The sequence below is a fragment of the Macrotis lagotis genome, chromosome 4 (assembly GCF_037893015.1).
Source record: "Macrotis lagotis isolate mMagLag1 chromosome 4, bilby.v1.9.chrom.fasta, whole genome shotgun sequence".
NCBI classification, from domain to species: domain Eukaryota; kingdom Metazoa; phylum Chordata; class Mammalia; order Peramelemorphia; family Peramelidae; genus Macrotis; species Macrotis lagotis.
In genome coordinates, this window is record NC_133661.1 from 158,056,827 (window position 1) to 158,081,197 (window position 24,371).

The 24,371-nt window shown below is 38.0% G+C and overlaps 1 protein-coding gene across 1 annotated transcript in view; it reads right to left on the bottom strand.

Moving 5' to 3' along the window:
* Positions 1-3,520: 3,520 nt before the first annotated feature.
* Positions 3,521-24,371, bottom strand: part of ANP32A (acidic nuclear phosphoprotein 32 family member A) — a 59,034-nt gene continuing 38,183 nt past the window's right edge. Inside the window, exons 3-7 of the mRNA XM_074234494.1 lie at positions 24,097-24,219; positions 20,053-20,248; positions 18,493-18,590; positions 17,006-17,069; positions 3,521-16,652 (exon numbers count right to left, since the gene is read on the bottom strand). Of these exons, the coding sequence (XP_074090595.1) occupies positions 16,591-16,652; positions 17,006-17,069; positions 18,493-18,590; positions 20,053-20,248; positions 24,097-24,219 (543 nt within the window). The 3' untranslated portion in view covers positions 3,521-16,590. The remainder of the gene's footprint in view (positions 16,653-17,005; positions 17,070-18,492; positions 18,591-20,052; positions 20,249-24,096; positions 24,220-24,371) is intronic.

Here is a 24,371-nt window from a genome sequence, read left to right on the forward strand (position 1 = left end):
GAGATGGGTAGTGATTCATTATCCTAGAGTTTCCTGAGGCCTCTGATAGATAGTCCATACTGGGATGTGTCAGGGGAAGGAATCAAACCCACATATCCCTGGATATCTCCTCTGTCTTGCACTCTATCCATTACCCCACAGAGTTTCTTGTGACTGTGATACGAATTTAAGTGTGTGGATGTTGCAGTGTAACATACTGAATAAGGTTTTGGACTTGGGATCATAGTTTCAGAGCTGGAAGCAGCCTCAAATGAGGAAGCTTAGAGGCAGGAAGATATGGGTTCAAATCCTACCTTATATTTTCTTATTGTGTGATCCTAGGTACTGAAACACCCTTTCTTCCTTTGTCAAACATAATCAAAAACAAAACATCCCACTTTTTCCAAGTTTTGTTTGCTCAGATGAGCTAATAATGCATTTGCCTTGAAAACTTTAAATAGCAAGCTATTGTTATAATAAGCTATTAATAGCTATATATTAACTCATAGTAATTAATAACTACTATATCAATTAGTTATCGATATATTATTAATTATATTACTTTTTAATTAAGTAATTAATAACCAATATATTAGTATATATGCTATTAATTACTGAGTTAACACATAGATACATATAATGCAAAATAGGAGTTATTGATATATATTAATAACTACATATAACATTAATATAATAACTATATATCTACACATAGCTATTGCATTTGATATATTAATAGACTATTATATATAATAATAGAGTCAGAGGAGAGATTCAAATAAGGTGTCCTAGAAATATTTGAGAAAGGAGAGACCATTTACCTGGAGGGAGAGGGGTGGGAATCTGGGAATCAGGAAAGGATAAACAGAGGAAGAAAAACCTGAGTTGATCCTTGAAGAAAGGTAAGAGGAGGAAGTGAGAATCAGGAAAGGGAGATAATGTGAGCAAATGTAATATTGACTGACATTTACAAAGCATTTTAAGTTCAGAAAGTACTTTGTACACACATTAGCTCATTTGAGCCTCTCAATAACCCAATATCCTATCTATATCTCATTTACAGATAAAAGCAAAGCGATTTCGAGAGCCTAAGTGACCTTCCTATGAATATACACTTAGTAAATGTCAATGGTAAAATCTGAACTCAGATCTTCCTGTTTCCAAATCTAGTATTAATCAACTATGCTTCCTTATTATTGCCTCAAAAGCAGAGTCTGAAGTGATGACAAATTGTTTTAGGATATCCTTGGGCCTCTGTTAAATCTTTTATTTTCCCTTAGTAATCTCATTTAATCACAGGATTTCAACCCCCACCCCTCCACACATTGTTCCTAAATCTACCTTTCTAGTTCCAATCTCTCTTCCAAGCTGTATGCTCCTCTAGCACCTCAAACTCAACATATCCAAAACTGAGTTTGTTTCCCCCTTAAACCTGCTTGCTTGTTCTGATTTCATTATCTCTATCCAGAGTATCAAGTATTTACTAGTTTGGGAATTTTGATCTTCTTTGACTCTTTGACCTCCCTAGGCATAATTGCATACCAAGCCCTGTATGGACTAGACTCCTAAAATCTATTTTGCAACCTCTCCTATTTCTGCTACTACTGTGACTCTTCTGTAAGGGGTCTTCTCACCATTATAGTCTCCCTCTCCAATTCAGCATTCATATTGCTATCAGACTAGTTTCTCATTTTTTAGTGATGTCCTATGTGTTGTTTTCAGTATTAGAATGCAAGCTTCTTAAAAACAGAGACTATCTCTGCTTTTCTCTTTGTATCTTCAGCACTTAGTATAATGCTTTGCTCAGTCATAAGGGCTTGATAAATGTGTTTTCATTCGTTCATTCCTTCATTCGTGGGCAACTAGGTGGTGAACTGCATAGAGGTCCTGGAATCAGGAAGACCTGAGTTCAAATATAACCACAAATACTTATTATGTGTGACTCTGAATAGGTCATTGAAGGTCTGCTTGCCTCAGTTTCCTCATCTAGATAATGCAAATAAGAATAACATCTCATTCCCAGAATTGTTCTGAGGATTAAATGGATAAAAATTTCAAAGTGTTTAGCATAATGCCTGGTCTAATGTAAGAGCCATATAAAGGTTAGCTCTTATGCATTCCTTCTTTTTACTGTACTGATCAAAAAATATTTCTTGGCTCTTTAATTATCTAAGGAGTAATATTCAGTCTTTTTAACCATAATACGTTGGCACCCTACTTTTACAGATTTATCTTAAGTAGACCATTTTCTATCCCAAGCACAACTTGCATTCCCTTGCCTATGTTCCCTAAGCCTGTAATTATCTCTCTATCTCTGTCTCTCCATCTCCTTCCCTCTGTTTCTCTCTCTTTCCCTCTCTGTCTTTTCATCTCTTTCCCTTCCCCCCCAGCTCTGTCTGTCTCTGTCTCTCTCTCTCTCTGTCTCTTTTTTATCTCTGTCTCTGTCTTTCCCCCTCCCTCTTTTTAAAAACTGTACTCACATGTCACCTCTTCCATGAAACCTTCCCTGATTTCCCCTGGCAGGAAAGTCTTTTCCCTCCATAAGAGGCAATAATAGCACATAATCTTATAAAATCTCTAGGGCACTTACGATACAAACTGTGTGTATATCTCTATTCATTCTAGTCACACATCTACTTATCCTAAGACCAGGAGGACGGGAGTCATGCCTCATCTAAATTTTGTCTATTCCCCAGAAGCTACCACAGAACTCTCCATATAGAAGGTGCTTAATAAACTGAAGGGAAGGGAGGAAGAAGAGATTTAGCCCAGGTCTCTCTCTGGTTTCATTGGTATGAGAGATTCCTGGTGAGGAGACTCCCTCAACAAAGATCAGCAACTGCTCTGCAGATTCTAATCTTGGCTGAGGTCACTGAGAGGGGGGAGTCACTATGTATAAGAGGAAGGACTGAAATCCAAGGCTTTCTGATTCTAAAGTCAATTTTAATCTGTTGAGTCAAAGGAATTCTTGAGTGAAATTAGGTTAAAATTTATTAAGACCTGAGATGGGCCTTGAAGGAGGCAGAGAATTTGAATACGCAGAAAAGAGAGAGGAAGCCTCTTCAAGTCCCTAGAAGCAGTGAGGAAGGTCCTACTAGTTTTGTGTGTGTTTGTGTGTGTGTGTGTGTGTACATACATGCATATATATATCTATATATGTAACATGCTAAAGCCCTGCCTGACAAGTTCAAGATGGTTATCTTTAGGGAGATAACATTTCAGTCTTATTCAAAGGAAAAGGATCTGCTGACAGTTTATCTTTTCCTCTAGCTCAACAGTAAAACTCATCTTCTAAGAAGTGAATGTCTCCTTTAACCTTCTATACTGGGTACCAGGCCCATCCAGAACACACTTCACTTACTTAACAACAAAGCAGCCCACTTTTCTAAACAAAATTCCCCTCTGTTCTAATCTTGCACAGGACTAAGACTTGGATGGGTTCTTATACTGCTTCCTAGAGCCTCCCCCTTCCCTTCCCCCTACTTTTTTTTTCTCCCTTTCCCCTTCCTTCCCTCCCTTCACTCCTTACCCCCCCCCCCACTTTCTCTTTCTTTTGGACAGAAGAGCAAAACAATGCAGAAATTTAAACCAAATCTAGCTTCTGGGAGGCTTCATAATATATTGGAAAGATTAGTAGATGGACGTTAGGAGCCCTTGGCTTCTGCTCTCTTAGTGTCTTCATCTACAAAGTCAGAATGGTAGGATCTGACCTGACTCCTTCTAAGGATTGTTATTAAGCTTGAATCAAGAGATAAAAAGAGCAAATCAAAGTTATTATTACCAGTTGGCTAATCTACTCCTTAACCACAGAGCAAGAACTGACTGCATTATTGAATCATACAGTATCATTACTGTGACTTTGAACAGATTACAGTCATTCTGTACCTCAGTTTACCCATCTGTAAAAGTACAGGGTTGGGCTCAGTGATCTCTAATATTTCTTCCATATAAATAGCATTAAATTAGCCAAATAAAATGCCTGAAATTATTTGCATTTCCAGCATAGAGGCTTAATGAATGACTAAACTCTTCTTCATGAAAGCAAACATTCATCAGACCCCTCTCTGGCTGAAATCAGCATTAGCTGGCTACTATGGCTTGCCCTAACATAGCTAAGTATTGTTTAAACAATTGAGATTACAGCATTTTCCCCCTTTTGTTGATAACATCCAAAACACCACCAACCATAATGCAGTGCATTTAAATTCTTTAATAATAATCATATCTAACAATCAATTTCAACTCTTTCACAATCCCTTATTTCATTTGGTCTTCTATTCTCGAAGAAGTAGGGAAAGTAGGTATTACTTTCTTTTTTTCACATAAATAAAAATGAGGAACAAAGAATAAATGTGGAAGTCTCCTTTACATTAAAATTTTCTGATGCCAAATCCAGTAGGACTCTTCTTGCTGTAGCCTGCTAGAAATATTGCATGACTAATTGCCTATTGAGTGGGGTTTTTAAAAGTGTTATGAGCTCAGAAGCTGTGGGTTGGAAGACTTCAGAGGGAAAGAGAGGAGGTCCTTCTCCTTTTGTCTCCCTTGCTCCAGGTAATTCATTCTCTCTCTCTCTCTCTCTCTCTCTCTCTCTCTCTCTCCAGATTTTCTTAGAGAACTTTGAATTTCTCCTTTATTTTTATATAACTTTGCATTCTATCTGCTTGTGCCATATCTTTTACCCCCATTAAACTGTAACTCTATCTTTGTATCCTGAGTGTATAGCACATTATAATTGCTTAATAAATATTTGTAGAATTTGATAACAATTGTGAAGTTATTGGCCTAAATCAGAGGTCTCACCAGGCCTGTAACACTCCTGAGGGACTGAACTAGAGTAAAACAGATCTTATTTGATTTTAATTTAAAAAGAAATACATAAATGTGTATCTTTCTAAATCAATATGTGGCTCACAGGGATCCTTATGTATGATTTCATGGTCCCCATTTCTATAGGAGTTTGACACCACTGGCCTAGATGATCACTAAGGTCCTTAAAGCTTACCCAGTGCTTTAATGGCTGAATATATCTCCTGACCCCAGAAGGTTCACTTTCCATTAAGCTATACTGCCACTCCCATTCTAGAGTTCATCCTTAAAAAGCAGATTGAGAACTCCAGATTGTCTGATGCAAAACTATTGTTGACTTAAAATAAACTTCTCTTACTTAAGGAAAGTCTTAAGGTAGGGTGGAAAGAGGTATTCAATTCAATTCAATTACACTCACTTAGGAGGCATAGTCCAGGCATTGAGTGATATGAACCTGAAGCGTTGGGATGGCAATGGGAATTTAAAAAAAAGGAAAAGATGAATGCAAGAGACATTATGAATCAAGAATTAATGGAACTTTGTACTTTGGATATGGGAGGAGAGGGCGATGGATGAGTCGTTAACTTCAAAGTATTGAGCTCAGCTAGGAATATGACAGTACTACTGATAGAAATGGAAATTAGTCAGGTGAGGAAAAGTTGGTTTTTTGGAAGGTAAAAAGATTTTCTTTGAGAAATGTTGAGCTTAAGGCAACAGTGGGATTTTATATTGCCTAATGCCATGGTTAGAGGTTCATTTCTTTGGAACCTATTTCTCTGAGCTCCTGGGACATTTATAGTTAGGGGAACACAGGAGGGACTGGAGTATAGGAGGTAGTAGAGCTCAAAGAAATGTCAGAATTTAGATCAGCAAAGGAAAGAGAGGTCAAGAAGAGAGATTATTGTCCATAGAAAGAACTGTGTGAACATATATCAATGAGCTATCTTGACAAAGCCTAAAGAGACAAATATTCACCTGGAAGAGAAATGCAAAACTAAGCTTTCCATCAAATGTAGCTTAGGACAGAGACAAGATGGTGGAATTGCAGGAAATTCCCCCACCCACCCACTAACAAAAAGATAAAGAAAGTATATCAAAACAAATGATGATACAGAAATCTATCTTTTAAAAAATTCCTAGTCCAAGTAGGCATAGGGTGACAGAGAGATCTGTAAACCCTAGAGATAGAATCTGCCCAGGAACATGTTACACAGAACCTTCCAACACATGGGCAGGCTATAGTTCAGGTTCCAGATTCAGCATAATTGGGTCTAAAATTGGGTAGCAAGCATCAACAGAAGTCAATTGGTAATTCTGTCACTCCATTCCCAGAACAAGGAAAGACATAGGTGGAAGACTACCTGAGAGTAGTGTACCATGGTAAGGAAGTCACAGGCCTTAGGTTTTATACTGAGTAAATATCAAGTTCAGAAACAGGAAGCAGCTCTGAGGTTCACAGCTCCCCACCCCCAAGCAGGTTTTTGGTACCAGCTTCCAGTCCAGTTCCTTCAGAGGAATAACAAATATCAGGTATTCCAGACCAAAGGGAAGCCTTTCCTTAAGTCATTCAAAACCAGCAGGACTTCCCAGCCAACTAATAAAGGCTACATCCAACAGCAATCTATTGAAATTCCAAATGGAACAAACTCCATAGCCCTGTTACTCAGACCCAAATTCAGATAAGAAACTTGCAGAGTTCAGATCGGGGAAGACACAGTCACTCTTTGCCCTGGCTCAAACTACCCTGGAAGCAATTTTGGACCACTTGGATCCCCAACTTAAATTGTAGCTGAGTTTCTAGAATAATACAATACTCAATATTCCAAGAAAACAGTAGCAAATCAAGCCCAGACATTCTTTTCAGAAGTATGTAGGGCAGGGGCAGCTAGGTGGCATAGTGGATAGAGCACTGGTCCTGGAGTCAGGAGTACCTGAGTTCAAATCTGGACTCAGACACTTAATAATTACCTAACTGTGTGGCCTTGGGCAAGCCACTTAACCCTGTTTGCCTTGCAAAAAATCTAAAAAAAAAAAGACGTATGTAGTCCCTAATCTTGGCAAAGTCTGAAACTAGGAAATCAGTTCGAGGAATGAGTAAACAAAAATGAATACTGCCATATAGGGTTATTATGGAAACAGGGAAACTCAAGACACATACTTAGGAGAGAATGACTTGAAAACATGTACAAGCAAAACTTCCAAGGAAAAACATAGCTTGGACCAAATTAAAATAAAATGCCTGGAAGAAAGGAAGTAGGAATTTTTTAAAAAGGGTTAAAGTGTTTTTTAAATAAAATGAGAGGGCTAGAGGAAAATAGTGGAAAAGAAATGAGAGCTATGGAAGAAAGAATTAGGGAATTTGGCACATGAAGTATAAGATCTTTTCCAAGTGATGACTTTCCTGAAAGTTAGAAAAACTCAAATAGAAGCAAAGTATTCTGGAGTCAGAAGGAAAATATTAAGGCAAAGTCAAAGGTCTAAAAAAAAAAAGAAAATTCAAGGTATCTCATAGCAAAAATAAGTGACCAGATCAAGAAGAGATAATTTAATAATCATTGTACTCTCTGAAATTATAGCCTTAGAAAGGAACCTAGACAACACAGTTCAAAAATTTTTAAACTGACCCGATGGGTTAGAATCAGAGGGCAGAGTAGAAATAAAACAAATGCATCAGTAATCCTTTGAAAGAAATCTCAGATTCAAACTCTCAAGAACATTATAGCCAAATTCCAGATCTCCCAGGTCAAAGAAAAAACACAGTAAGCAGTCAAAAAGAATTTAAGAATCAAGATGTCATAAGCAGAACCACACATAATTAGCAACCACTACCAAAAAGGAACAGAGAACTTAGAACATGATATTCCATAAGTCAAAGAATACAAGCTTACTTATTTAGCAAAACTAAATATAATGCTACAAGGTTAAAAAAAAGACTTCCAAGCATTCCTGTTAGAAAGATTAAAGCTGCATAGAAATTTTGAAATGCAAACATAGGATTCAAGAGAAAAATAAAAAAGGTAAACATGACTGAGCAATCATATGGACTCAATAGGGACAAATTGCTTTTATTTTAATAAGGTTAGATGATATGCAGGTTGCCTATGAACCTTAACATTATCAGGGGTCAAGAGGGAGTATAAGAGAGGAAGACTTGCAGTAGTTTTTTTTTTGTCTTGAACTTTTATTGTTTTCTTTTTTTGTTTTTTTTTTTAGTTTTTGCAAGGCAATGGGGTTAAGTGGCTTGCCCAAGGCCACACAGCTAGGTAATTATTAAATTTCTGAGGCTGGATTTGAACTCAGGTACTCCTGACTCCAGGGTTAGTGCTCTATCCATTGCACCACCTAGCCACCCCCTTATGTCTTGATCTTAAGGGAGATGGAGGTTAAGGGAAATTATCTCATCTAGTCAGAGTGTGCAAGTATATCTATAAAAAACAACAAGGAAGTCATTGAAGGAATAGCTTGTGCTTGAACTTCATCTGAAATGGTCAGAGGGATATACATGTGCACATAAACAATCAAGTACAGAAACACATTAACTCAATGGGTAAATAAAGGAAAGCTGAGAAGAGAGAAGAGGGAATTAGAAGGAGGATAGGTTAAAGGTGGGATTAGTCCTAAGTGAAGCAAACTTTAAGGATGTACAAAAACATTTATAGCTTTTTCTTTTGTAGGGGCAAAGAATTGGGGATTAAAATTCCATAATTTGGAAAATGGCTAAACAAATTATGAAGAATAAATTTGATGGAAGCCCATATGGAGGAACTGATTTGCTCAAGGTCACACTAGTATACAGCAGGGTCTTAATAAATACTTGCTGACTGCAAAACCAAAGAACACTGGACTTGATCATCTAAAGATCTAAGCTTAAATTTCAATGTTACTACCTCTGTGATTTTGGATGAGTTTCATGTCTCTAAACCTCAAGTCTTTCTTCCTCTGTAAAATAAGGACATTGATAGATGATGGCTAAGGTTTCATTCAGTTCTAAATCTTATTATGCCCACTATAGTATTTTTTGAACTACTACAAAAATTTAAAATCAAGTTATTTTCAGTGTGTAATTTCTTGAAGAGAAAATTATTTTTATTTATAATTTAAACTCTGAAAACCAAATTTAGACATCATCCTCATCCTTTTAATGAAACCAAAACACAACAGCCATTGAATCCTAGAATCAAACCACTATTTAATAACTTTACTTCTCAGAATCTCAAATCTAGAGCTGGACAGACTATTTAGTTCTACCTCTCATTTTACAGATAAGGAAACTGAGACTCAGAGAAGTTAAATCATGACAAAGATTGTGTATCTAATACACAATGTGAAGACAAACTACAACTAGTCAATATTGTCTGAGTAAGGCTTCAAGATCCTGGTGGATTTTATTGAAGAAATTATATATCTAGTCTAATCTCTTTTAAAGATGCAGAAACTGAGATCTGAGAGGAGAAGCAATTTGTTCAAGGTCACATATGAATGATGGAAGAATTGAGTTTAAAAATTAGGTCTCGGGGCAGCTGGGTGGCACAGTGGATAAAGCACTGGTCCTAAAGTCAGGAGGACCTGAGTTCAAATCTAATTTTGGATATTTAGTAATTACCTAGTTGTGTGATCCTGGGCAAGTCACTTAATCCCATTGCCTTGCAAAAAAGTCAAGAAACAAAAAAAATTAGGTCTCCTATTTTCTAGTACAATAGTCTTTCTTGGTACACCAAATTTGCCCCTTGAGCAGAAGATAAGAGAGATATTGCATTCTGGCTCATCAAGGAAAATATACAGCTTCTGAATTAAGGTGAATTAAATGTGAATAGATGGAACAACCTAAGGTATCAAACATAAGTCAATATTAGAAGCAATCATGGGGGAGGGGAAGCAAGACTTTTTTCCTTTTGTCCTGAGATTCTAGCAAAAAAATTTTCTACTCATTTATACTCTTAGCAAAAACCATATCAAGTTTTTGATGTTATCCCCTTGCACCTCTAATGTGTAGACCTTATAGATGAAGAATGTGCACTTAACTCCACTGTCAGCAGATTGTAATTTTTGTTGTCCATTTCCATTTGAAGTTGAGGCAATGAGACTGAATTGTTTCATTCACACCATCTCATTTTTCTTTCCTTTTGGGCATATAGCAGGTGTTTGTAAAATGGAGCTAGAAACTACCAACCTCTACTAACATCCAGGGTGGAGAACCATTTGTAGACTTCTTTTAAAATTTGAAAGGATCTCTGGAAGTTCTTTATATAGTTCAACTCTTACTTACATCCTCTCCTGATTTCTCCATTTGTTACTGTCTCCCCATTCCAACACTCACCATTCCATCCATATTTATTTTATACATGTCCTTATTTACTTATCTGTGAATGTGTTGTATGCTTCTTCCTTTTCTCATGTATGGCTCCTTGAAGATAGAAATTTAGTCTGATGGAATATTTAATAAATGCTTACTGATTCATTGATTAGTTGGTTTATCATGAATTTTGGTTATACCACAGTTCAAGTGATCAACCAGATTTGGGTTTCTCAAATGTCCATAGGACCTGATCCCAAATCATAATAATATATTTTCATAAATAATGTTATATTTAAATATTATATAAATATATAAATGATATATTGTCCAAAGTCTTCTTTCAAATACTGATTGACTAGACACCTGAGCTCAGTTTCCCCTTTCTCCATTTTAACTGGAATTATTAAAACTTTCCCCCCCGATCAACCTCTTGAATTCAAAAGGTTAAGAATTGAGTCTTAAAAAAAGTCATGGGGTGGCTAGGTGGCATAGTGGATAAAGCACCGGCCTTGGAGTCAGGAGTACCTGGGTTCAAATCCGGTCTCAGACACTTAATAATTACCTAGCTGTGTGACCTTGGGCAAGTCACTTAACCCCATTTGCCTTGCCAAAAAAAAACAACCTAAAAAAAAGGTCATGATGTACTCTGGGGTTGGAAGTCAGGAGAGTCACTTTCTAATTTTGGCCTCACTATTTTGACAATATGGCACAGTGACTCTGCTGCATCTGGAGTCAGGAAGACTCATCTTCCTGAGTTCAAATTCAGCCTCAGGCACTTACTATGTGTTTCCTGATCTGTAAAATGTGCTGGAGAAGGACATAGCAAACTGCTCTGGTACCTTTGCCAAGAAAACCCCAAATGGGGTCGTGGAGAGTAGAAAATGACTGGGAAAAAAACGCCACAAAAATTGACAATGTATGAATTGAAGCAAGTTCTTTTTCTTGGTCAGTGCAATCCAGGGGTTGGTCTAGATTGTCTCTGGGGTCTCTTGAAGCTCTAGATCTTTTATAATGTGATCTACAATAATTCATCAGATGCATAACTACACAAGGAATAATTGTTCCATGTAATAATGAAGTTTGGAGAGACAATATCTCAGGTCCCTCTCTGCTCAAAGATTCATTCAGGTCCCTTTCAGCTCAAATATTCTAAGATTCGTTTTAATAGACTCACAGAATTAGTTGGAAGAAACTTCAGTGACCACCTAATTTAACTCATACCTGAATAAGAATCCCTTCTACAACATGCTTAACATGTAGTGAGGCTCTCTGGGATGAAGCAGAACAAATTTCATCCTTTAAAAGGACAGACCTTCATTATATTTGACAACAAAGTTTCCTCCCTCCCCATCCTCCCTATACTTCTCAAGTCAACTCTTCTCTAGATCTAACATTCCCATTTATTACAAGCAGTCCTTATATGGTTACAGCTTAAAGTCTTTCACCACTTGGTCACTCTCCAGCTGATCAATCTAGACTTAAATTATGGTGCTCCAAGTGAACACAGAACTCCAAATGATCAGGTAGAAGCAGGACTAGTCCTTGACATTGCTTTCAAATGCAACCTAAGATCTCATTAGCTTTGAAAGCTGCCATAGCACATGGATGACTCATTAATGAGTCCAGAGCTTTTCTCAGACTATTGTCTAGCTACTTTTCCCATCCTGTACTTGTGAAATTGATTTAAAAAAAAATACCACAAATTTAAGAATTTACATCAATCCCTATTAAATTTAATCTTATTAGATTTGGTTCAACTTTCTCTCCTGTGGAGATTTTGTTGAATTCTGTCATTCACTATGTAAGACTATCCCTCCCCTAGCTTTGTATCATCTGAACACTGGGTAAGTATGCCACTGGGGCCTTTATCCATGTTGTCAATATAAGCAGCCTATGTGGTCAGCACATACTATTAGAGATGACCTTGGCAAAGGAAGGCCACCTCTTTTCAGAAACTTGAACAAGAGAAAATGGTGGGGGTTGGAAGAGGGGTGTATGTGTGTATGTGTGTGTGTGAGAGAGAGAGAGAGAGAGAGAGAGGATTTGGAGGTTTGCAACAGGGGAAGTGAGGGACCTAACTGAGGAAGGCCTTGACTTTTTGAGTAAAGTCTGTGGCCATGAAGCAATGGAGTAACAGGCCCATTCATTCTAGGATCAAACCTAATCTCATGAGCACTTTGATATTATTACTCATTGATTTAACTCACTAAGTTCTAGATTTAGTTGAGTGGGGTGACAGCACAGTTAGGAGCAGGACACCATTGTTGGATGTTTCCTGATGTAGTTAATCTCCCCAAACTCCAGGGGCAAGGACCTGAAGAGCCCAGGAGCTAATTAGACCTTCATTATCAAAGGACTGTGAAGTGTATAACCTGACCAGTCTGTCCATTATTTCAGTGTATCAAGTCTATTGATTCTTTTTTTATTATTTTCCACTTCTAAATATTTATTTAGCATTTTATTTTTCCCATTACAAAAAAAAAATTACTATTCATCTTTATTTTTCCCATTACATTTACTATTCATTTTATTTTTCCATTACAAATTTTTTTTACTATTTTTATTAATTTACTATATTTAAAACCAAATTTTCTCTTTTCCTCCCTCCCCCTCCCCCTCATTGAGAAGACAATTTGATATAAACTCTATTAATTTTATTGATTCCTTGATTCTTTTTAACGGGATGAGGGGGATCAAAAAGAAATATAATTAGGGTAGCAAATATATAACAAATTAAAAAGAAAACTTAAGGCATTTTGAAATAAAATGAAATTATTTTGGATTAACTGTAACCCTGCTTCTCAAGTCATCAAGAATTGACATCATGAGATATAATGGCCTATTCACTGGATATAACTTCAAGGACAATAGTCTGACATTCCTCGGAGCACAAAGGGAATGTGCTCCAGACTCCTGGATCTTGCCATTAGATCCTCAGTGAATATGTAGCTGTATCAAATTTTGCCACATAAGGAAATAGATCCAGAGAATTGAGATAATTTACCTAAGGCCACACAGCAAGTTTCAGACAGAGTGAGGACTAGAAACTGTATCTCCTTCCTGCTAACTTTCTTCTGCCTTAGTCATAGTAAGGAGTTACTGAGCTTCAGCACAAAAGAAGGGCTTCTTCTTAACAATTCACATTTATTTCTACTATGCTTTACAAAGCATATTACTGATTCTGTAGATAATGCAAGCCTTGTGTCATTTTACAGCAGAGCAAACAAACTCAAAAAAGTGATATGAGCGGCGTAACCATTTAGGAGGCAAGATTGGAACCCAGACCTCTTGGTGCCTTTACCAGTAAGAGCACAGTCATCCTCATAAAGCCAGGCAAGGGGAAACAACACTAAGATAAAAGTCAAGAAGACCTGAGTTCAAATCCAGCCCCAGAAGTTTACTAGCTGTGTGACCTTGGGCAAGTCACTTAATCCTGATTACCTCACATCCAGGGCCATCACCAGTCATCCTAATCCATATCTGGTCACTGGACCCAGAAGTCTCTGGAGGAGAAAGTAAAATTCATGACTTAGTACAGCCCACCCTCACTCAACTCTAATTCATGTGCTTGTCATGGCATCACCTCCCTGATGCTGTGGTTCTTGAGAACGAAGGACAACAATCTTGATACCTTGTTATACCTGTAATTTCTTTCTTTCTTTTTTTTTTTAAGTTTTTTGCAAGGCAATGGGGTTAAGTGGCTTGCCCAAGGCCCAGCTAGGTGTGTCTATAAGTGTCTGAGGCTGGATTTGAACTCAAGTATGCTTGACTCCAGGGCGAGTGCTCTATCCACTACACCACCTAGCTGCCCCTAATTTCTTTAATGTCAGGGACTCCACAGCTGTAGATGAAGCTCCATCTCCATCTTTTGCAATTTGTCAATAAAAATAGATTAGAGTTATAGCCAGTCACTATGCTAAGTGCTTTGAAATTACCTCATTTGATCCTACAACTACCCTCCAAGAGGTTGCAGGGGTGGCCCAAGCTGAAAGTGGCAACCTGGGAGGTTGATGCTATTATTATTCCCATTTTACAGATGGAGAAATTGAAACAAAGAGATTTGATTTTGAAAAGTAACTTAGGGAATAAGTTTCTAAGGTCAGACCTAAATTTCATTCTTCCTGACTTCATCTAGCCACTGCATAACCCAATTGCTTGGGAAACTCGGGGTAAAGTGAGGTTTAAGGTCAGTTTTTAGCTATTAAAAGGCAGGACTTGCTAACTTGCATCTTCAGTATTGCTTTGTAGAATCCCTGCTTTTCTGTAAGACTCCACTCAAGCACTGTCTTCTACATGAAGTCTTCCCTGATAACCCATCTGTCTGTGTCCGTATCTTCTGCTATCAAATTGTCATATGACTAAGTATATATCTATATGTATATATGTTGTCTCCTACAATAAGCGTCTAGAGGCCAAGAAATGTGATTTTCTCTTAAAATATCTTTTTTATATCTAGCATAGAGCAGGTCTGGTATATATATGTGCTTAATGCTTGTTAATTAACTGACCTAAATCCAAGATTTTCCGACTCCAAGACTGGCTCTTTATCTACTATTTTATACTGTTTCAGCTGACTACTCATCCAAAAGGTGAGCTCCTTTGGAACTAATTGTACCCCCTCCTCCAGACCAGTTTATAATGTTACTTATAGCCATGATATTGTGAAACCAATTCAATTAATTGACATTACTTATCACTACTTGTACTGGTACTACTACTACTACTACTACTACTACTACTACTACTACTACTACTACTACTACTACTACTACTAAAATCATGGGCACTCCTTTAATTGAAGAAGCAAAAATCACTTACTTTGGCAGTTTGGGGTAAAATAGTCAGGGAACAAAATATATAAAAACCCCAAATTCCGCCAAAGCATATACCAACTTTCCATCAATCTGATAGGGAATGACTATTCAAAGGTTCAGGAGAGGATCTCACTGAATTTTGGCTGGCAAATCAAAAACAATAGCTGTTTTGACCCAGCTAGACTTCCTGGTTACATTTCATATAGGAAAAAATAAGCTTCACTGAATACAAAAATTCCTGCAGAATTCCTCTGGAGGAATAATGGGCTATTTGGAAGCATGCTTGAACAGCCAGTGGGCCACCAGACTCAAATAAGCCACCCCAAAAATTGTATAAAAAGATTTATTGAAATTTATCAATGACAAACAGACATAAAACTCAAAAGTTTGGCTCTTCTGGGGGAGGGGGAGAACTGTTGCAAATGATCTTTTATACAGATGAAATATTGACTAGGAAATAACAAGTCACTTCTAAAGCGATCCAAAAGAGGGATAGGAAAGAAAAACTGTACATTCACTAGGCAATTGCAGTCATTTCAGACTTCCACTAGGTAAGAAAATACAATTTTGCATTAGTTTTTCCGTGCTCGGGTATACGAAAAAAAGAAACCCCTACATTACATGCAGTGCTATTTCCTGCACTTCTGTTCATAAAAATTTTCAAAGTATAGAAGCACAAGTGGAAGTCTCTCATTTGTTTTTTTTCCCCAAATGCTGGAGTGTCATAATATAATACAAAACCAAGCAGTATACACCTTGTTTTTGTCCCTTCTTTTTAAATGGTTGAAAAAAAAAGTTGTTTCTTTAAATTACATTTGTCAAATTAATTTCCCATAGAACTCAGAGGACTTGAGAACCCTTGGACACCTTCCAAATGTCTGCGATTTTCAGCATTCTGGCGCCTCCCCTAGTCAATACAATGGGGACAGCTTAAGTCTTCTCATAGAACAGAACCCAGCATGGGATTTGGGGAGTGAGGAGTGAGGAGGGGAAAGAGAGAGGGAAAGAGAAAGCTATGATTGTGGGTAGGCCAGGAAAATACCTTTTCAAACCAAGACATCTCCCTTCCAAAAGAACCTAACTCCACAATCAAATCATTCCCTTGGTTGCTATTTACAAGCCACACACATGAATCTAACCCTCCAAGAGGCTGCAGGGGTGACCCAAGCTGAAAGTGGCAAGTCACTCCGGAACAAGGAACAAGTTATCACCTGCTCAGTGTAGTGACCTCCTTCTGCTGTGGTGGGTGGGTGATTGTGCCTGTGCCATCCTGAATAGCACCTATAATATGGCTGGTATTCCATATGCACCCTAGGCCCTGACGGGACAAGCCCAAGCCTGGATGCTGCCCATTTGGGGAAATGTCACCCACCAATATTTGTAAAATATGAGGATGCCAACACTTTCTACTCCCAAAATAAGAAACAGATAGAACCACTTGGTTTATACTTGCATTTATGGGACTAAACCAGACACAAAAAAAGTAGGAAAAAAAATTTAAGAGCGGCAGTAAAAATAGTACTTTATTCCACCCCTTCCCACCCCCCACCCAATCCACATTTTCCCTCTCATTCCCACAGCAACATTACAATCAGAAAAAAATAAGTTTCAGGGTGGGGTGGGGGTAGGGTGGGAAGGGATATGGGTAAAAACAGTCAAATCACAATAGGAATTTTTCAAAATAGGTTATTCCATTTAGTCATCTTCATCACCCCCATCTTCAGGTTCTCGTTTTCTCTTCTGTCCCTTTTCTTCTTCTAAAGAGGGGGGAAAGGGTGGGGGGGAAAAAGGATGATCTAGGTTATATGCATGTCCTGTCTCTTTTTTCAGAAAATAGTCACTGAGAAAGGAACTAGATAAGGTACACCCCCAGCAAATGTTCAATTGCTCCCAACACAATCTGTTTCAAATCCAGAAAACTATGTATTAACTGCAAAGTAAGAGAGACAACCAGAGTCTTTGGAGAGAGACTATATCTGGCTTAACCTGGGTCCCATCACATCTTATGGAGGAGGGAGAAGTTTAGAGGAGAATATACTTGGAGATCTATGTGCAAAAGAGAGCAGCTGGCTAGCTCCTGTTCCCAGTGAATACAAAATGACTGTCTTACCACCAACTTCATCTTCATCTTCTTCATCATCTACTTCCCCATCATTGTAACCTTCCTCATCCTCCTGAAAAATAAGAGGACAGAGCATCAAAAATGTTGAAGCTTCTCTGGGGAGGCCTCACACAGTCCAGAGAAGGTTTGTTGGAGAATGGTTCCTTTCCTTGATACTGAATTAGAAAGGTTAGGGATTCATTCCTTAAATGCCACAAAGTTTCTTTAATAAACTTTCTAAAGGTCTATCATGTAAGAATTTTTCTAAAATATACTAGAACCTATAATTCTCTATGCCACTTCTTAGGGACATGAATTCCATTAATTAACTTATAGATTATCATAGTCTTAGAACTTTAAGGGCTCTTGACATCATCTAATCTAACTTTTATCTTGCAAAGACAAAAAGGTTCAGAAAAGTAAACTAGGAAGGGCAAGAAGTTGGACAAGGAGAATTGGACCAAAATCTGGATCTCCTGTCTTCTAATCCAATGTTTTCTTCTATTGCCTTCTTATCTGAGCTTTTTTCTTTGAAGGGACCAGTCCTTGTTCTGACCTAACAGGATTTTATAAGTAAGTAATAGAATCATGTCCCTTGTCAATTTATAGGTTTTTATAGGGTTGTTCCTTTGGTTTTAAACATGGAGAGGGGAAGAAGAAAGACAAAGGGCAACTTAATGTGCCATCATCCCATGGGAATAATTTCTAACATCCTTGGATGCTGACAGGACCAAGCAAAAGAGCCTCCTTTTGCTTTTTTTGGGGCAAGGCAGTGGGGTTAAGTGGCTTGCCCAAGACTACACAGCTAGGTAATTATTAAATGTCTGAGGTTGGATTTGAACTCAGGTACTCCTGACTCCAGGGCCAGTGCTCTATCCACTGGGTCACCTAGCTGCCCCCTCCTTTTACTTTCAATGGTCCTCACTTTACACTCCTGGGGGGACAATCAGCTGTAAATGGAATCTTCTCTTGGATATACTGAAGGGAGTCTACTATCTAAAGATGTCCTGGATTTCTTTCTTTCTTTTTTTCTTTAAACAAGGGAAAACACTCCTTTGTCAAGAGATCTATAAAGATTGTAAAGACATTAGGTAGTGGGCTAGCATTGGCAGCATGATGTGATGGAAGAAATATGAGACTGGGAGTTAGGAAATCCAGATTCTGGCTCTACCTAGAGATAGTTCTATCTGGATCCACTAGTTGGTGTTATTACTCTCAGCAAAAACTTTACCTCTTCTGGTTCTCAGTTTCTCTATCTGCAAAAGAAAGATGCTCTCTTTTTGGATCTAACATTCTTTGACTGTATCATATCAAATAACAGCTGGCAAGGTGTAGAAAGAATAATGGACTTGATGGTGACAGAAAGACCTAAGTTCAAATCCCATCTCAGCCACTTTCTGACTATGTTCCTTAACACCAAGTCTCACATTTTCCTTATCTGAAATCTAGAATCCTTTCCAGCACAGTCTCTGAGTAAGGCCCTTGAGCTTCCATACCTCTTCTTCTCCACTCACTTCCTCCTCTTCTCCTTCTTCTTCCTCATCATCATCCTCTTCATCCTCCACTACCTGGGCATCTTCGTCATATTCCTCCTCTGCACAGAGTCAGAATCAAAGTGATTAGCTGGTCCCTTCCTCTCATTTATGTACTCTACAGATTTAGGGTCCTAGTTGTTAAGAGTATATAACAAACAACAGTAGTATTTGTACTGAAGTTTCCTTGTTACCCTACCTCTACTTTCTTTCTATCTGTATCCTTTAGTTTTTTTTTGGGGGGGGAGGAATAAAACAATTAAAGATCTGTAACAACATTATTAAATATCATCTGATAAAACCTTATAATCTAAAAGTTTTCTAGCTCTTTTTGAGAAGTCACCAAAGCATAAGCAACAAAAGATCTCTTATTTGGTCACTAGAAAAGTCAAAAACCCTTTAGGATGAAGCAAAATGGAGATTGGGACAGATTTGAAATGCCACTTTCATGGGCACAATGATCACAGGACCTAGAAAGATCTGAGTCAGCTTCCCTGCCAAAGCAAATATGATGCAATTATCAGAATGATTGGAGTTAAAAAGGAAAAATAAATATTTTGTCTGAATTATTCAGATGATTGCTTCAATTCTCTACTTCCCTTTGGCAGAAAGGGCTGTAAGACTGACATAGATCTTGGAGTTACTGAAAAATATAGGGGGAAAACCAGGAGGTGGGGTTTTTCTCTCTCATCTCTCCAGAGGATCCTATAAAGGAAGACAGTTGTTTCCTCAAGTTTCCTTCACTCTAGCTTTTGAGTACACCTTGACTAGCTCTTGCCTTTACTGCCAAAGTCATCTGTACCCTGGGCACCTGTGTAATCCTTGAGGTCCCTGGGCCACAGCTGCCAGGAGAATGCAGATGATTTCTCCACCCCCACGCCTAAAGGAGTGAAGACATCATCTGCCCCAGGTGATCAGGGAGAGAGCAATGCCAATCCACCCCCACAGCTAAAGTCAGCAGAAGGGAACACTAACCCCTATCTGAACTGACTATGGAGGGCAGGGGAAGGGCATTCTCAATTCCCATGTTAACCTCCTTGCCCAGTTTAACTGTAGATAGAGTAGTTAAATCCTGGGCCAGATTGCACTGGTGTCCAGGAGAATTTTTTCCCTGGGGTAGGGGTAGAAAAAAGATAGAACTCAAAGGAACAGGGATTATTCTAGTTATACAACTTTCATCATGGGGTTTGTTGAATTAAGACCCCCTGAGAGGCTTTGTAGTCTACATCCTTTTTATTCAAGACTATAAAATCACCTGGGGGGGGGTGCTATGGGACATTGGAATTTCTTCACCAGAAAGGCTTTGGAAAGAGGATAGAAAGACACCCCATACTCTTTGGTGTTTGGAAGCAGAAGAATGAGTTCAGTGACCTCATGGAGGATACAACAAACTCTTTTATAATCTTTTACCTGTTTCTGGTTTATTCTCTGAAACAAAGAAGCAAAGAACAGCAGAGACCCAAGAGCCTGAGCAACAAGGACAAAGCCATCTGTGACTATACCCACTCTCCATAAATTACATACCATCCTCATCTTCGTCATCTTCAAGTCCCTCCACAAAGCCCTCAACATCTGAGTCAGGGGCCTCCTTGTCATCTCGGTCATAGCCATCAAGGTATGTGAGTTGGGGGAGGAGTTTGAATACATTTTCTCTGTAGTCATTCAAGTTAGTTACCTCACAATTAAAAAGATCTAAGCTCTTGAGGTTTTCTAACTTTTTCTGAAAGCAAAAAGCAAACAGTGAATCAATGATATGAGGGGATTAGAATTCAAAATTAGGAAAGTCAAAAAATTGTGCTCAGAAACAATAAACAAATATGCATTAAATGTTTTCTGTGTAATAAACATGGTCAATGATACAAAATGTAGTTGTGCTATATATGTTCTCTGCCCTCGTGGACCTTATAGTTTATTAGGAGGATAACAGCCTTTAATTATATAACATATTATGTGATAAAAGAATTATTATATGAGTTCTGAGGGGAAAGAGTATTGAGATGGGATAGAATGGAGAGAATCAGGACAAGCTTCTCTGAGATGTGCTCTAAAAGACAAACACAATGAAAGAACATCCAGGAATTGAGGCTGCTGGGAGTGTGTGTGTGTGTGTGTGTGTGTGTGTGTGTGTGTATGTATGTATGTATGAGAGAGAGAGAGAGAGAGAGAGAGAGAGAGAGAGAAACAGAAAGAGACCAGTCAGAGACACAGAAAGAGGAAGAAAAGGGGAAGGCAAAGTGCAATTTGACTAGAGTATAGATGGCATAAAGGAAAGTTATCAGAAATAAGGCTTGGAATGACATGAAGGCCACCAGATTGTGGAAGACCTTCTGAATGCCAGAAAAGGGGAACTGGACTTTTCTTCAAGAGGAAATAGGGAGCCACTGAATACTGTTTTCTAGATGGAATGAAAACTGAATTTGTGAATAAGGAAAGTTATTTATAGCAACATTGTCAAGGATGGTTTAGAGAGGAGGGAGACTAGAGGTAGGATCTTTAGGGAGGCATTTAAAAATAGCCTAAGTGGGTGGCAGTGAAGGCAAGATTTATTCACTAACCCCTTGAGAGCATAGTTAATTTAGCAACCATATTAACCCCATTCTGGGCTAAAAGGCTTCCCTAAGTCAGAAAGTGATATATATACATATGCATATATATGCACCTTTTAATGATTATAACCAACTCTCAATCCTCTAGATTAACCCTTCATCATTCCTTTACAAGTGATAAGGATGTATGGTCACAATTTGGGGAACAGAAAGGAGAAGGGAAACACAGTTTGGAGAGCCCTTAGAGCAACTATGTTCAGCCTTTTAGCTCTTCTGGGCTGCATTGCCCAACAAAACCTATAGTCATAAATAAATATTAAATTTTGTATGCAGCTTTGACAAGTTTTTGTTGGACAGTGTGATCCAGAAAAGTTAAAATATTGGACACCCCTAGAGTTTTGTCCTGAGGTGTTAATTTATTTTATTCAGGATTTAAATGTGTGAGATTTATGAGCTTTTTCTGAAAAAACTTCTGGTTCTCAAATTCTGCTATCTGCTTAGTTCAAATAAAACTAGTTCATCTCACTCATAGAAGTCAAGAAGAATAAAAGTAAACTTTGCTACAGTCCAATCAGAATAACTCTGGTTCCCAGACAATTTTAGTAAAAAATTATTTGCATTGTATAGTGCCTTTTATTTTATCAAAGTCCTTTCATATGTAATATATCTCATTTTAAATTCCCTAGAACCATCAGGTAGCAAGGTTCTAAGAGAGATCCAGAATTATACAGCTAATTAAAGATTGAGTTTGAACTTGGGCTCTTGGTTTCCTAATCCTGTGCTCTTAAGGAGTCAGAGACACTTTCAGAAATAAGATTATATTATGAAAGAACAGAACAGGGTAGGGAAAGCAAGAAGGAAAACATTGAAGGTTGGTAGAGATTAAAGAAATGATTGTCACAACTTGATATGACCAACTATATATATCATATATATATCATAGTGTGACTTAGCACCTAGTAACAGAGGACAGAGTCTGAGGGGTAGTCCTTCATGGTCCAATATCTCCATCCCACCAAAAGCAGGTTTCTACCACCTAGTGGCTCAGTTTAGAAAACACACCATGCTCAATCTACATAATGAGCTGATCTTCCCATGGTATTTTCAGTGGCTCACACAGTCTGGGTATTTAAGATGGTCAATAATCTCTGAATCACAAAGATTTCCCAAGGACCCTATTTCAAAAAAGCAACAAGTACTATAAAGTGCCAACTAGCATCAGAGTATTCAAAAACAATGTACAAAGCAATCAACATTCTACTTAAAGAGTATACACTGCGGGCGGCTAGGTGGCACAGTGGATAAAGCGCAGGCCCTGAAGTCAGGTGTACCTGAGTTCAAATCTGGCCTCAGACACTTAATAATTACCTAGCTGTGTGACCTTGGCCAGGCCACTTAACCCCATTTGCCTTGCAAAAACCTAAAAAAAAAAGGAAAAAAAAAAGAAAGAAAGAAAGAGTACATACTACTGTCCACAAACCAAGGATTTCTCTAAAATCCTTTCCAGCTGTAATCCTATCTATTTCTGGTTTGATCCTGTGCTTATCTCTTTCCTAACAACAACCAAAAAAACCTCAGTTCCAAGGTGTGTAAAACAGAATGTACTACACCTCAGAAGATGGGCTCCTTATCACCAGAGATCTTAAGACAAAGTAGATAATCAACCTACTGGAAATGATTGAAAAAGATGAGAATTCAGGTATGGGATGGATTATGTTCTTATTTTAGAGATGCAATTATTATAATGATTTGTATTCTTTTGGCAGGACTGGAAAAGCAATGATGGTGCCTGTTCACTTTTACTAGCAACCCTGTTACAAAGTAGGAAAAACTTAGACTCAAACAAACTTGCCAGATACAACTAATCTAATCCCTCTCAGCTACAGCTCAAATCAAATGCCTGCTTTGTGTTCTAATTCATGTAGCCTCCACACTCCAGGGCTGCAGAAGTACTTTCTAATGACCCCAATCTAGATGTTGGGTTCCCATTTCATCCAGATGGAGAAGTGAGGAGAAGACGGGCATATGCTAAGAATTGTATTAATTCCCATCCCAGGAATTCAAAAATAGTTAATTCATTCATAGGGGCTTGGGTTTGCAAGATCTATAAGGAAAAGGTTTGATAACTAAATTGACAACATGGACATGATTACAGGGGGAATGCTCAGCTGTTTCAGAACAGACTGCTTAAATATCCTGAGGCACTTCAGAAACACTCATTTACATTCCAACAGATGTGTTAATCTAATCGGGAATCATTCTGCATTCATTAAAGTAGGTCCCCTCAGGATCTCAACCAGGTAACACTTTGTTAACCCAATTCTTGTTACTAGCTATCCTACCAATTACTATGCCACTTAAAATGAAAAGAGTAATTTAAAATACATATTTAAAATTCAGACTTGTTTTCCTTTGCAACTAATATGAATTTCTGGGGTTTGGTCATGTTTGCAGCCTATGGAGGCACAAATCAAACCATATTCATATCCAGAAAAGAGGTATGGGAACCCATTCCAGTTTGGTCTCCTTTCCCTGAGAGGCTACAAAAGCTATAAATCTAAACTGTCCTGACAGACTCTAGTCCCCAAAAGACATCATGTTAGAACCCACAGAGAGGGAGTTAAGAGATCACTTGGTTTAATATCTCCATTTTACAGATGAGAAAAATGAGGTGATGAGATTTCTCAAGTTTCTAGAACATATCAGGGTGGTAGAGAGGAAAAAGCTATAAGTATAAGGAACTGGGAATCTGAGTTTTAGCCCAAGCTCTTTGTCTGGTTTGGTACATGATGACAGAAGCCATTTAACCTTGGGACATAATTTCCTCTTTGCCAAATGGTGATGACAGACCATATCTGTCAATCATGTTGTGACCTGGTGAAGATAACATGTGAGAATATATATGAAAGCACTTTGAAAATGATAAAATGTCACGAGTGTAAAGATTATTGTTATTCTCCAATGGGGTTTTAGCTTGTTTTGTTTTAGGGATAAGGGGGGGTTAAATGTACTAATTACTCACCAGAGGGTCTATTGTACTGAGGTCTTTTATTTTATTTCCACTTAGATTTAGATGTGTGAGGTTTGGGCACTTTTCTGCCAATACTTCCAGTTCTCCAGAGATTCTGTTATCACTTAGTTCAAGCTAAAGAAGGCAGAGAAAACAAAGAAAAAAAGCCACCACCTCACATTAGTACTTGGATGGAAAACAACCAAGCTCCACCCTCCTCTCTTCTCATTCCCCCAGTTCTCCACCAAAAAAGCAAGGCTACTAGTCACAGGAAATTATCTGGCAAG